General features: G+C 28.1%; 2 protein-coding genes across 5 annotated transcripts in view; one reads left to right on the top strand and one right to left on the bottom strand.

Moving 5' to 3' along the window:
• The first annotated feature begins 90 nt into the window (after positions 1–90).
• LOC148232083 (neuronal synaptobrevin-like) lies at positions 91–14,296 on the top strand. Of its 4 annotated transcripts, none has more exons than XM_088192147.1 (7): positions 91–228; positions 2,148–2,231; positions 10,587–10,710; positions 11,016–11,094; positions 11,175–11,254; positions 11,317–11,368; positions 13,662–14,296. In XM_088192147.1, coding segments are annotated over exons 2-7 (345 nt in total). In that variant the 5' UTR covers positions 91–228; positions 2,148–2,229; the 3' UTR covers positions 13,670–14,296. The 4 variants fall into 4 exon arrangements, with proteins under 4 accessions (XP_088048273.1, XP_088048270.1, XP_088048271.1 ...); XM_088192144.1 differs by having other exon boundaries at positions 96–228; positions 11,500–13,694; XM_088192145.1 differs by lacking the exon at positions 91–228 and adding an exon at positions 2,008–2,084.
• Positions 13,663–14,989, bottom strand: part of LOC148232082 (uncharacterized) — a 21,303-nt gene continuing 19,976 nt past the window's right edge. Inside the window, exons 23-24 of the mRNA XM_088191214.1 lie at positions 14,572–14,849; positions 13,663–14,505 (exon numbers count right to left, since the gene is read on the bottom strand). Coding sequence (XP_088047340.1) covers positions 14,403–14,505; positions 14,572–14,849 — 381 coding nt within the window. The 3' untranslated portion in view covers positions 13,663–14,402. The remainder of the gene's footprint in view (positions 14,506–14,571; positions 14,850–14,989) is intronic.

Here is a 14,989-nt window from a genome sequence, read left to right as displayed (position 1 = left end):
CATTTAATATTTAACTAATATTATTAAAAAATATTTAATTATAAGTTTTATTTCCGTGCGTAACAGACTTTCGAACCACCGTCCGTCACCCCATTTCCTCTTCGAATTTCACTACATTCCGAGTTGACTCTGCATAGGATGTCATCGGCAGTAATCCAGTTAATGGCGTGCGCGTAGACCGGAGGCCAACATAACGTGCAATATCCCAGAAAAAACGAATCAAAACACGTAATATACCATCATTTTTTGCTTCTTAAAATAACATAAGTGAACAACCTTTATAATAATCGCAATAAAACAAGTAATTTAAAGTGAATATTAGTTGTACGTCCGCGGTGCACTCGTTGAATTATGAATGTGTAAAAATAATCGATATTGTGTGCTATTTATAATCATCATAGTGACTGAGATATAATAATAAAACAAAGTCATAACAATCGCTATCGATCGACGTCTCATTGCCGTCAGTGTTGGCACACCACAAAAAAGATGCTCGCGCACGTTACACAGCTGATATTCGCAAAATGACCGTCTAATGTGAAAGCATTCGTTATTTGCTTAAAAATAATTTATTGTATCTACTGTGTGTATTATTTTAATCGTTTAAATTATTATAGTATTTCATTTTGAAAAACAAATGACTAATTCTCTTCTAAAATTATTTGTTTCATTTGTTTATTGTATAGTTATAAACAATAAGTGGTTTACTTAGCGATTCATTAGAAGGTGAGAAGTGAAATTAAGCAACTCGCGTAGACTTAAAGAAATATCACAATGTATGTATTATATTTTTTTAAATGCATTAATTTTTTTGTGTGTTGCTTTTTTTGGACGGTCTCAGCTAATATTACAAATATTAATATACCTGATTAATTTAGATTGTTGATATTTTTGTTGAAAAAAAAATAGTGAATGATTAATTATTTTAAAGAAATATGTAAATCTTTGCGTCAAAAACATATAATAAATGTTAAATAAAATAACAAAATTGTATATTAAAATTATTTATCTACATAAAATTTGAACATTTATTATATGTTTGGTATAATTATAATATAAACATGATGATGCGATGACAGAAGCTGTGAAAGCGTCACTTCTACTATATATATAGTATATTCCCATAATAATATATGAATATTTAATTGCTAATTAAGAACTTAAATATTTATTTTAAAGTAAATAATATTGACTATCAATGATGAGAGGGAATGGTAAAATTAAGAATTATTGTGTTTAATCTATAGCAGCATTAATTTTATATTTATTTACCCGCCGCCATTTGATATATGCTATTAGGATCCATTAACAATGTCAAGATACATATTTCAAATAAAAATTCAAGTAAAATAATTGAAAAATACTTTTGGAAAACGCTGCTTTACAACTTAATTTACTAACTACCCACGCACTGGTATTTACAAAGGATGAACCTTAACATATGATATTGACACTCGCAGCGAATTTGTACATACATATAATATGTGTACATAAAAAATATATATTTTTTATCATTATAGCTACCTCAATAAAAAATATATTTTTATTAGTTTATAAATAAATAATCAAAGAGCACAATATACAATTTATTATATTGATTTTAATTTTAAGTTAATCTAATGATCTAAAAAATACATTTTTAGATCATTAGATTAACTGTTGATTTTTAATTTTGTAATTATTTTTATATTATATTTTTCGAGCAGCATCTTTGTTGTTACGTTGTCTAATAACACACTTATCTTAAACTATAATAGAATACAATAATCTTTTATATTGGATTTGCTATAATATATATTTAGCATCGAATTGGAAACTTAACATACATTGATAATCGCTAAATATAATTAACTATAAAATAATTCTTAAATGTATCATGTTTATATAATATTTAAAATTTATGTGATAGTCGCTTTCACCTTTCGATGAAATTGATTATACTTATGTACACAGAGTGTTTAATAAAGTATGAATTGTTCACACAGCCAGCCGTCAGCCCATGAATAAAATTGTGTATAGCGTTACGCTTTGTTGATTTTTTCGTTCCACATTCGCAACGTGGCTGTCAAAAGGCGTGGACGTGTGTCAGTTAGACTTGGCCTATTTTGTAACTATTTTTTTATAAATCGATACATTTCCACCATCAGATTACCGACCAACAATCAGATCTGACGGAAGCCTGTGCGTCCGATTTCGCAAGCCTGTTTGGATTGATCATCGCATTTCAACATGTAAGTTAAACGGCATAACATATTCTATCTAATCTTATCTATAATATCACATAGTACTTAAAGCAATATTTATGTTTGTATTCTTATTTATTAATTGTTAATATAATATAAACAAAGGTTATGAATGAAATGTTCCATGATGCAATCGACCCCCACTTTCCGCGAGTGATTCTAAAACAGGTTTTAAACAGCAAATTTAAGGTTTTTGTTGTGCTATCGATTTTGTCCACTTATTGCGTTATACTTCATTGATTCTATGGCATTTGCTATCGGTATTGATTTTCTGGCAGCGGGTCGAGAGATGAACGATTGGCGACTCAGAATTGGAACGTGTACATTTTTTACATTAATTAATTATCGTATTGTTTTTTTATATAAAAAAAAAACATTGCAAAATTTCAATACAATGCACGATGCAATAGCGGATCTCCGATTCGATCTAATTACTTTTAATTACTTAGGTATTTATTATCTTACTCGTTAAAAAATCAACAGATATGCATTAATGTAGTGTGAAATAGCTGGAAGTTTTCTATATTTGTCCATAATATTTATTTCTAATTAAAATAGCAGAAACTGTATTTTAGTAATGATGGTCAAACTGTAATAAATAACTAATTATATTTTTGTTATTTAAAAATGACATTTCTATTAAAACCGGAATTAAAAAATATATATTTATTTGAATTGGCCGTTAGTGGACGTTCTTATAACATTGATTTGTATATTGCAGTTGATATATAAATACATAAAAAATATTTTCATGCAATTATTAGGCTGAAGTGGCTTCTTGGTAGATATAAAATATAACGTGCGAAGCCTTATTTGTAGTTTTTTTATAATAAGTCAACATAAAAAAATAAACAATCTTCTTTCGAATTCGCTTACATTGATTTTTTTAATCAAATAATAAGATCGATCAATGTCAGTTATTTTAAATATCAACAAATTATTAACGAGTGAAACTATCTCTTCGACTGTAAGAATCCATATTTATTCAAGTGTTTTTGTTAATACATATTTTTCACAGCGCAGAAGCATGTATAATTAGGTTGACTTTAGCATTTTGTAATATCGAAAGAATTATTGCCATTATATTTCGCTTAAAAATCAGTCAAACGGCAATATTGTGGATGGGTAAAAAGATAAGATCGTTTCATTCCGAGCATGAAATTATAGTATATAAGTTATAATATACAGCTAGCTTTGTGTATCTATAGAGATTGCGCAGCATTGAGTGAAGAAGCGTTCTAATAGAAAAATATAATTATCCACTTCAATGCAACCAGTAGAAGTTGCCGCATTAATATCTATCCACATTATAAATTAAAATATTGTATTTAATATTTACATTTTCTAATAAATTATTTGCACCGGTAAGTTTCGCGTTACAAGAATCGTGACTTGAGACCCCAATCGTAAACCGTAGCGCCTTAGCGAGACTTAGTCAATCATCCTTTATATTATTCAGAGAAAACCCTTATATGAAATATCGATTGCTATATATTTATTATTAATTTAAAACTCGCAAACGGTAAAATTAAATTCAGGTCATATTCTTACTTTACTAAATTCGTATCCTACAATGAAGTAAACTTCATTTATTTATATAGTAATTATTTCTGCAATTGATTATTCACATTGTTTAATTTTACTTTTATAAAAATATTTGACTTCTGCCTACAGTTCAGGTTCACAATTATTCATAGTTGCATATTTTATACATGACATCGGCAAAATTTGCGATGTCATGTATAAAATCACTCTAACAATTCATTGACGATTTGCGTTCTGTACAATACGCTAGTTTGTAGTGTTCTCGAATATGTGTAGCTACTTTGTCTAAGATCCTAGTGAAGCGAAGTACTCTTTGTTATTGGAAAAGGTTCATAGAAAAATATAAAATGGGTCATAATCGTATTTGTATTGTAATGATATTTTATAGGAGCGTTATTATGCAATTCATCTCATGTTTGCCATAGTGTCTGTTTATTAAAGCATTTTTTGACGTTGCTAAGAAGTGTTGTCGACAATCTGTTGATGCTCGGTGATTTTAAATTGCTGTCTATATAATGCCATAGACCATAGAGAGTCGCGATTGCGTCCCTTATTCATAACCATCAGCGCTTGAGAACTTTTCCCTAAACGAGCCATTCAGCTACTTTACGAGCTTGCCAAACACAAGGATGTTTTCGGCGATAACTATTTATAGGTGTATTATTAAATGTTTTTATATGCGTCTATATTTGTGTTGATGTATATTATACGAACTCGCCAAACACTAAGATGTTTCAGCGAAATCTATTAGGAGTTGAAATAATTTATGTGGGATTGTAGATTCTTAGCTATGCGTTACATTACTTTTCTAAATATTAATTGATTTATTAAACAATTTGTGTGAATTTTAAATAATACGTATGTAGGAGTGTACATATATAATATGTATGTATGTGTACGAAATGTAAATGTTATCTCACAAGCCATGATGTTCAAATTTGTAATATATAAATTAATAATATTTTTAGATGATGCCGTTCAAACATGTCGTTCGATTAACTCTGAAACATAAAGCTGTATAATCTCAGGCTAAGTCGCACAAATTAGTTTTGAACTTGTAGGTCGTCCCTCATTTCAATTTGACATTTGACATTTCGACTTCTGCCCCGAGTCCTAAATAAGGTTCAAGAAATTCTTGGAATCCCGTATATTCTTCGCAAACCAGCAGCCACTACAGAGCTCGGCGTGGGTGCATGGATTTTACTACATTATGCGAAATTAATGTATTCAGCATAATGTACGTACATACATATGTATGTGTGTGGCTTATGAAAATGATGCTTTGAATTTTTGATTGCGTGTCGACGGTGCGTTTGGTCCCTTGGGATTAACGTGGGAATTATTTATTGTCTAGTTGCTTTCATAATTTAATGGTTCTAATCTAAATTTGCGGGTATTCAAAGATACATGTTAATTTTGTTATGTCAATAATTTGTATGTTTGTTGTCTTATTATATAATATAAAATATTACATAATCTCTTGAGCTATACAAGAAATTATTGTATCTGTGAAAAATATAATATTGTAACTATTTTTTTATCTTGCGTACCAATATCTGAAAATATTTTTTTTAACCTCTGACATATAGAAAATAAAACGAACTGTCAAGGAAAAATAATATAAAATAACTGCGTTGTGTGCCTGATTCACACAGCCACCTGTTGACCACTCTTCTAACTGTACGCAACACTACTGAAAATTCACAGGACGAGTGGTTTACTAGGTTTTCAATTTTTATTTTAAATATAATTTAGGAACAAAGGATAATTAATTTATAAATTTCCTTGAATCTTTTTAATTAATATAAATAGCTCTCACGTTGCTTTTTGTCACACAAAGCGATCAAAAATGAAAGGAACATTACATTTTTAACAACCATTAATGTCACAGAAAAAATGTAATGTTTTTTCATTAATTTAAACTCCTACGCTAAAAATAATACGAAATACAATTCAGTAAAAAAATATAAACCAGTCTGTATATTTTATCTTGATTCATATATAATATAAATGGCAAATGGTGAATGTTTTTTTATGTTTTATCTCAAATTTCTCTCACGACGTTTCAGTTAGGAACTCGATTTTTTGATACGGTTTTATATAAGTTACAAGAGCTTGGGAGAGGTGGTGAATATTTTTATCATGAACTTTGGTCAGTTTTTCTCTTGTATGTGAGCTATTGTATTACTATCACAGTATTTCGCTCATTCTAGAGTACTGCAGAAATACAATTTGCGTCCTCTGCTATCAACGACATACAATCGATATTTGAACTCAGAATATATATTATATGCTGATGACAGTAGATTCACTGTCTTCACAAAAAGACCTGCATTTGCCTGGTGGTCGTTCATACATTTTTCAGATAACCTTGCCTACTGGAATTTTGTTTTAAACAAAAATGGCGAACCTTTTGTGTTCGGAGTGTCAAAATTTTTTTGCTGAATTGCATTCACTAAATCTTCAATTAAAAGTTGTTTTTATTCAAGAAAGCATCTGTCAATCGGTTTCTTCTGTTGATTTTATTATTTAACGACAAGAATAAGGTCTCACAAAAGTACTTGACGGGAAAAATTGTGAGTAAAACCATAGCTAGATTTTTGTCCGATAATTGGTTCCAAGTACTTTAAATTTCTTGTTCGTAGTGGCACACATCTTCATTCTCTAAACCAGTGGTTCTTAACCGGTGCACCGCGGTGCACCAGTGCACCGCGAGAAAATTGGTAAAAACAAAAAATCCGCAAAATAGTAAAATCTTAATGTTTTAATCAATTTGTATTTTATTATAGTCGTGATACCCCACAATGGATAAACTTATTACCAAACGAAATTGTGAATCAGACCAAAATATTAATGACCAAAATATTAATGACACTGGGAGTACAAGTGGAAGAAGTAGTGACGATGTTACTAGACATCATACGTCTCATGCAAAAGAAAATATATCCAGTAAAATAAAAAAAAATAATGGACAGTTTTCTGAAGAATATTTACGTTTCAGTTTTACTAGCATCAATGAGGAAGGATATCACATTCTACTATGTGTTGTATGTGGAGAAAAACTGTCCAATAGCGCGATGCAAACTGACAAGTTAAATCGCCACTTCACTACGAAGCACGCCGATCTTGCATCAAAAAGTAAAGATTACTTCAAAAGATTGTTAAGCATGCACAATAAACAAGCGAAATATATTGAAAAAACTGTTAAAACTTCCGATAAGGCACAACTGGCGTGATACAAGATTGCTGAATTGATTGCTGTACAATTAAAACCACGTACTATAGCAGAGTCTCTAATTTTACCTGCATATTGTGAAATAGGAAAAATTATGTTTGGTGATGAATCAAAAAGGAAATTATGAAAATTCCTCTTTCAAACGATACAATAAAAAAAAAATTAAATATGTCGGATGATATTGACAAAACAGTTAACGATAAACTTTTCAAGCGATATTTTGTTTTACAAGTCGACGAATCTACTGACATTAGCGGTAAGGCACAAATACTAGGATTCGTTCGTTTCATAAATGAAAACAAAATAGTGAATCAATATCTATACTGCAAAGAACTTACCGAGCATACGACAGGACAAAATGTTTTTGATCTTATTTATTCATATTTAGAACAATTTAAAATATCATGGGAGTTATGTGTAGGAATTTGTATGGATGGTGCTCCTTCAATGGTAGGCTCATTTAAAGGAATTGTAACCCTTGCAAAGACAAGAAAATCTTATATTATATCTACGCACTGTTATTTACATAGAGAATCTTTAGTTTCGAAAACATTACCAGCAGCACTAAAACCTGTACTAGATCAAGTTGTAAATATAGTGAATTTCATAAAATCAACACGCATGTTTAAAAAACTTTGCATTTTTATGAAAGCTATGTACGATTGTTTGCTTTTTCACACTGAAGTCAGGTGGTTATCTAAGGGTAAAGTTTTATGCCGATTCATAGAACTTAAGAATGAATTGGTAATCTTTTTTTCGAAATGAAGGTATGGATGACTTTGTAAAATGTCTTCAGAATAATGATTGGTATGCTAAAGTGGCATATTTAGCAGATATTTTTAATTACTTAAATAACGTTAACACAAGCATTTAAGGAAAAAACGAAAAACTCATGACATCCATTGACAAATTGACAGGATTTCGGAAAAAATAACTCTTTCGAAAAATCGAATAATAGAAAAAAAGTAGATATGTTTCCTTCACTTAACGAAAACATTTCCAAGGTAGTTATTTCCGCAATAATAGAACATTCAACTTTATTGGAAGAAAAGATTTCACATTATTTTTCATTCTTAAATATAGAAAATTATGACCGGATACGAAATCATCAAATTAGTCTCATTGTCGACTGATCGTACTCTAAAAATTAAATTTTTCGAAATAACTATGAAGAATTTTTGGATTACTGTCCAAGAGGAATATTCAGTTCTTTACATGAAGGCATTGAAAATTTTGTTACAGTTTTCAACATCATATTTGTGTGAGCTTGGTTTCTCAACAACAACTAATATGAAAACTAAAAAACGAGAAAGACAGAAAAAAATTTAAACGAAGAATTCAGGGTAACTACATAAAATATTCGACCTAATATTTCTGATATCTGAAAAAGCCAACAAGCTCAGGTATCACATTAATTAATTTTTGATCAATCGTATAAATTCCATTATGTTAAGCAGGAACGTCATTTTGGGTAAACAAAGGGGGGAAAATGCACCATTTAGATTTGCCACCCAAAGAGCACCTTTAAATATTAATACAAATATTTTTAATAAAACACGTAAGTAATTAAAAATTGGTTCTAGGGCAAACTTAACTAACTAAATTTATTTTCAATACTTTTTATATAATTTAATTTAAAAAAATATGTAAAAAATTTGTATGTAATTTTGTATGCAACTATTATTTTTTTTAAATATGTAATAAAAATTATGTCCACATATTTTTTTCGACCTTTTAATTCTGGTGCACCGCCACTTTTTTTATGATCAAAAGTGCACCGTGACTTTGAAAAGGTTAAGATCCACTGCTCTAAACGATTAATTTTAGATTATTAAGTTTGGACCGCAAGTCGGAAAAATCTTGCGCTCAGATGGTGTCTTGAAATTCTGCAAGTTGCATCGCAAAATCATCAATTTGCATCCATTAACCACTTATTTTCAAATACATACGGATACTTAATAATTTAAATTGTCGGTTCCTGGCTTTTAAATTGATTAAATCTTTCGCCAAATTGGTCAAGTAACAAGTTTACAATATCTTGGTACTTTATATGCATGGGCTCCATTTAAATTTGTATAAATGTGCTGACTTGAAATACTTTTTCACTGAAGGAAAATGCTTATAAGTTTTAGTTTCTACATTACATTTTAAATTAAATTTACTCTCAAAGTCTTCCAACATAATGGCAATAATTTTGTTAAAATATTGTAATTTTTAGTTCAGTTCATTCATAGGAATAGAGAGATATGTAAAAAAAATCAAAGTTACAAACCCAATTATGATCATTGAGCAGATTCTTATCCTCAAGAAACACTTTAATTAATACAAATCGCTCCAGTACTTCTCCTCGGCTCAGCCATTTTACATTATTGAACATCAGCAGTTCAACGGTTCACTGTAGGTCAATTTTCAATTTTCTGTAAAAGCGCGGAAAATTACCTTCCATAAACAATTTACCAAATCCAATTTTTTCCCACCATATTGGGTACCTCATCTGTCGTAACTGACTTAATTTTAGACATATCAATGTTTAGATCACGTCCCTTTTTCTTACCGTCGCGGCCAAGACGTTAGAGCTTGAAATCGTTACCTTTACACAATACATTCAGCTTCTCAACAAGCTTATCAATCACAAGGATTTTTTCGGCGATAGCTATGAGAATCTGGAACAATATATGTGGAATAGTACACATTTATTTTAGGTATACGTCACAAAATATTTATTAATTTACTATTTCGTGTGTATTTTTAATAATAATATGTATGCTAAAGTGATTTTGCGTGTGTGTACGTATGACTATATATGTGTACGTTTGGGTTGATGTATGGTAAATGAAATATTGAATAAAACATTTTGTATAAGTCATATTGTCAGTTATGAGCAGGAATGTACAATTTGTATGCACGTCTCCAAAGTTTGCGAAGATGCTCAGATTCGTTATGAGGAGCGCGTGTCACTTTAACAATTTATAAGTGCATGTATGATGATTTTATAAAAGGATATTATGATGCATTGAAAAAATAAATAGATGAACCCATTAATATGCTGTTGGATTCAGAGCAAACAGTATTATTCGCTTGATTTATAAATTCTTTTTAATGCCTTCATTCAATTTGGTTTTAAAGCTAAAACTTTTATTTTTTACTAGTCGTTTTTAAAAATAAACATATTTTTATTCTACACATTTCGTTAATACTTATAGGTCATAAATTTATATATCAGGGATATAAATAGCTTTTTTTAGAGTGGATTTAATAATTTTCCTTACAGACAAAGTTAATGATATAGATTACAATAGTAGTTTTATAAAATATTATTATTTTTATTAATTATTATTATTATATATTTATTTACAATAAAAAATATTGTTCATAATAAAAAAAATGTATTTTTCTTACATCTTTGATTTTCAATTAGAAGAATTTGGGCAGCGTCATATATTTTCGATATTAAAGATCAATATTCATTTCAGTTGAATGATTTAATTAATATTTAAGGGTTGTGTAAATATTTATTATTTTAAAATAAAATTTTCCTTTTATAAATATATATATTTTTGTAGGGCTAACGAAGGGGGATTAAATCCTGGAGATGCTGCAGGAGAAGGACCTGTTGGAGGCCCTCGCACCCCTCAACAGGTGGCTGCCCAACGACGCCTACAACAAACACAGGCTCAAGTTGATGAAGTAAGTATAATATATATTTAGGCTTAGCTATAAATATACACGTATATATGTTTTTCAATTTCTTATATAATTTTATTTCTGATTATATACAAAAAAAATCTAGCAAAAATAAAATCGAGATATAGTGACATGTATTAATTGTAGGCTGTACCAGTAACTTATAATTATTAAAATATCACTGATTTACACACTTTGATTCGATTAGGCGCTTATTGTTTATGTTTAATCTGCTGTAACACATATTTGTCTAATTGTAATGGAAGATATACATAATAAATACTGTACTAAAAATTTTAATATTTCAGGTTGTGGATATTATGAAAACCAACGTAGAAAAAGTCTTAGAGAGAGATCAGAAACTATCAGAGCTTGACGACAGAGCAGGTGAGCTTTTTATTCTCAATATGTTGAATAGTTATTTATGTAAAAAATATTATTGTAAAATAAATCCAAATATATTTCAGATGCTTTACAACAAGGAGCATCACAATTTGAGCAGCAAGCTGGTAAACTAAAAAGCAAATTTTGGCTGCAGAATCTTAAGGTAATTATTTATTGCTGAAAATTTGATTAAAAAGTTATTTTAAATACTATGTTCGTTTTTAGATGATGATAATCGCGGGCGTTATTGGAATAATCATCCTAGCATTGATAATCGGTAAGTAAACTTTGGGTAAGATGTCCTTATTCGATGTTATTCTTTTGGCATTTTAAACAAATAGATTTCACCACATATGGACAACATCTACACCACTGATATGTACTAATTATCACATTTTAATATTACAGCTAACTTCGTGTAAACTGCGTTTGTAAATCTAACTTTTATAATATATACATTAAAAAAGTAAATATATATATATATATTAAATACGGCAAAATCGGTGAGTTAGAGTTTTGCAGACAAGGGATTATATTCACCCTGCTTTACTATCTCTGTTGATCGGTGTGAATATCTATGTTGTGGCGATTTTTTTTATATTATATATTGTTATACATTTTGTGAACCTCTGTCTTGCCTGACTATCTGTCTACCTGAAGTATTTACTTTTCGATCCCTTTCTCACATATAACACACATATTGCGTGTGATGCTCTCAACATTATTATTTGTGACAATTGAAATGTGGCAATATGTTATTACGAACGTTGATTAGCAAAAGTCGAAACAATGACATCTTGTAATTAATTGGTGATAATTAGTAGAAACCCGAAATTAAATGTTATCTGTGTGCACTATGTGTTTACAATACGAGAATGCTTCTGAAATTTTGTTCTAAACCTAACAATAGCAGCTTAAAATTTGTTGAAGTAAATGTGTTGTTTAAATATATGTTGTGTTGTAAAAATAAGTGCTAAGCAATTGGTTTATTTATAATAAATGAAAGACTATCAAAAAACGGATATTGTCTGCATAATTTTAAGTCAACTGAATATTTGGCACGATAAAAATTTCAATTAACTTAATTTAAAAATGCATGAATTCTTTGATTATGTATACAATATCCCGATTTACATTAATATTTAATTTTTCAAGACTAAATTTATCACCGAGTTAGAAAATTTGCACTAAATATACATTCAAAAATTTCAATGATTTATTACTGTAAAATGTATGAACTCGTACATGTATTATTTAAAAAAACTAACTAATATTACTGTGATATTTCTGTGGTATGTATATGTAACAACTCTATACTATTTTTATACTCTTCTATCTAAATACCATCTCCAAATACTTGTTGCATGAAATCAAACTGTCGATATACTTATTTTAAATGCATGGCTTAATCGAGTACTTATTATTATATAATACAATAGTATCTAAGAATTACATATAACTTTAAAAAAAAACTTGTCTCATTAAATATACTTCTTATTATGAGAAGAATTTAAGCAAATGTATTTTTGATATATATGGCATAATAATGGACAATTTTTTAATTAATTTTTATATAAATGTATTTACAGGTTGAGCACATATTATATTTTTTTAATAAACATGCAATAAAAAATATATATTTTTATATATAAAATATTATTGTGTTTAATCTGTATATTGACTGAAATTTAATATTCATATTCCAGACCCCATTTTTTAATTTACATATTTTTACATTCACTTACACAATTAAATTTGCATTTTTATTATTAGATATATTACATAAATACATAATAAAATTAGTGATTTTTGAGATAATATTTTTCTTATTATGTACACAATTTATCATAATAGAAAGCATTTTATATTTTTATAAAATCATTGAAACTCGGTTAGAAGCTATGTAAAAATACAAGTTTATTTACATTTAGACAGATAGCCAGTTATTTATTTGTTTATTTTATTTTGTTATTTGTAACATACTTTTGAATAAAGTTTTTATTTGTAACCGATTTTCATTGCGATTTTTTATTATTATTGAACACACTTCATAATCAATCATAAAATATGAAAAAGATAAAATAAAAATAAATAAATAAAACTAAGTACACCATAATATGCTGTAAACATATACATGTCATATTATAAACACTAATGTGTAAAAAATACATTTCTTAATATATTGAAGGAAATTATATACTGAATTAATATATGGAAAAAAATCATCTGGGTCTGGTATGAATATTTTAGTTAAGATAAATCATTTATACATTTAAATTGATAAATACATGTACTATTTTTAAAAGTGTATAAATCAATAATTTTTGAATTAGATTTGAAAAAAATAAACTAAATCTTTTTTATATTTACTAATTCATGTTTTTTAAAAGCTTTGCATTTAAATCTATATAGTAAAAACATCAACCGCAAATTAAAATTTGACGATTAATCTACATACATTAACGCTTACTTTTTATATATTCAATATGACACAAATCATTATTTTTCTTATCGTCATCTAACATTTCAGATTGTTTAAGACATGCGATTAAAATATTTTGATTTTACAGGAACATGAACGGAGCACGCCTTACCGCAAGAAACGGAATGTTAAAAAAAATATACATATGTAACAAATAGTCTATGTTGTAATTGTATTCACTAAGTTGTTGATCCGCTACCATCTACCTAAAGGACCAATTATTTTATTTATCGAGGCTAGGAATCGCTTCCTTATTTTGAAAAAAAATCACATCTACATTATGTATAAAATTTCACTCGCTTATAATGAGCATTATTATTTTTATTTATTATTATATACACATAATCGAATGGTAGCGGATTTATTCATTTATTTATTAATTGTATAAATTTAATGAAATATTATATACATATTATGTAAATGAGTGTGCAGAAATTAAATGTTTAAAGCTAGATAATATAAATGAAACTTTAAATATGCCAGTTAAATGTTCATGAGTACTTAAAAGGTTCATGAAAAACATGTTATTGTATTGAATATATTGAATTTAAAAAAAATATTTTAAGTTAAATTTTGGTCACAAAATACCATTCTTATTTATTTTACATATTGTGTTATTGTTTACTTATAATATTATTTAAAAAATATATATACATACGCAAATATTATTGTAGTTAAATTATGATGACATGTAAAGTTATTGAAATAAAATATTAAAAATTATAATCGTAATTGTTTATTTTCAGGTAATTAATCAAAATTTTATTTTGACTTTTTGAAATTGTTTTTAAAATAACACTTATATATATTTTTTTTATAAAAGGCTAAATTATTTCCAATATAAAACTGTTATGAAGGATTTCTTAGGGACATATATATCCATGTTGCCCACTCCGTCTTCTTCAATGGTTACAATTCTGCCTATATTTAATCTATAAGTAAAATAATTTATTAACACAAATATTTAATACATTTATATCATTATAAATAAATCTTACGAATTAGATAGTATAACCACGACTCCTCCATCTGGACGCAAGAACGCCACGCAATCAACATCGCCAGTGATTTTTTGAATGTCAATTCTTACCGAATTTCTAGTAACAAATTTACTGAAGTGACCTATCGCATAAAACATTGGCTGTTTATAAAACTCATCTTTCCCTGGCATGACTATCATACAGGAGTCTACAACGTTTCCAATGAAATTTGGACCTCCAGACCGGTATAAAACTATATTCCAGTCAATCCATGCAGAATACCAACTGTTAAAGTCCTGTAAAATAAAATAAAATATTATGTAAAAGCTTGCAATATTATTTGGATATTTTTACTTGGTATTAAATTAGAAACAGTAAGTCTGTTGATTGAATATAAAAAAATTTTAATTATCTGGGTAGCGATCTTATTAACTGT

The sequence above is a fragment of the Plectrocnemia conspersa genome, unplaced genomic scaffold (genome assembly GCF_051122295.1).
Source record: "Plectrocnemia conspersa isolate PC_06_02 unplaced genomic scaffold, ASM5112229v1 ptg000009l, whole genome shotgun sequence".
Lineage (NCBI taxonomy): Eukaryota > Metazoa > Arthropoda > Insecta > Trichoptera > Polycentropodidae > Plectrocnemia > Plectrocnemia conspersa.
Note: the sequence above shows the minus strand (reverse complement) of the source record. Positions and strands in the feature narration are given on the sequence as shown.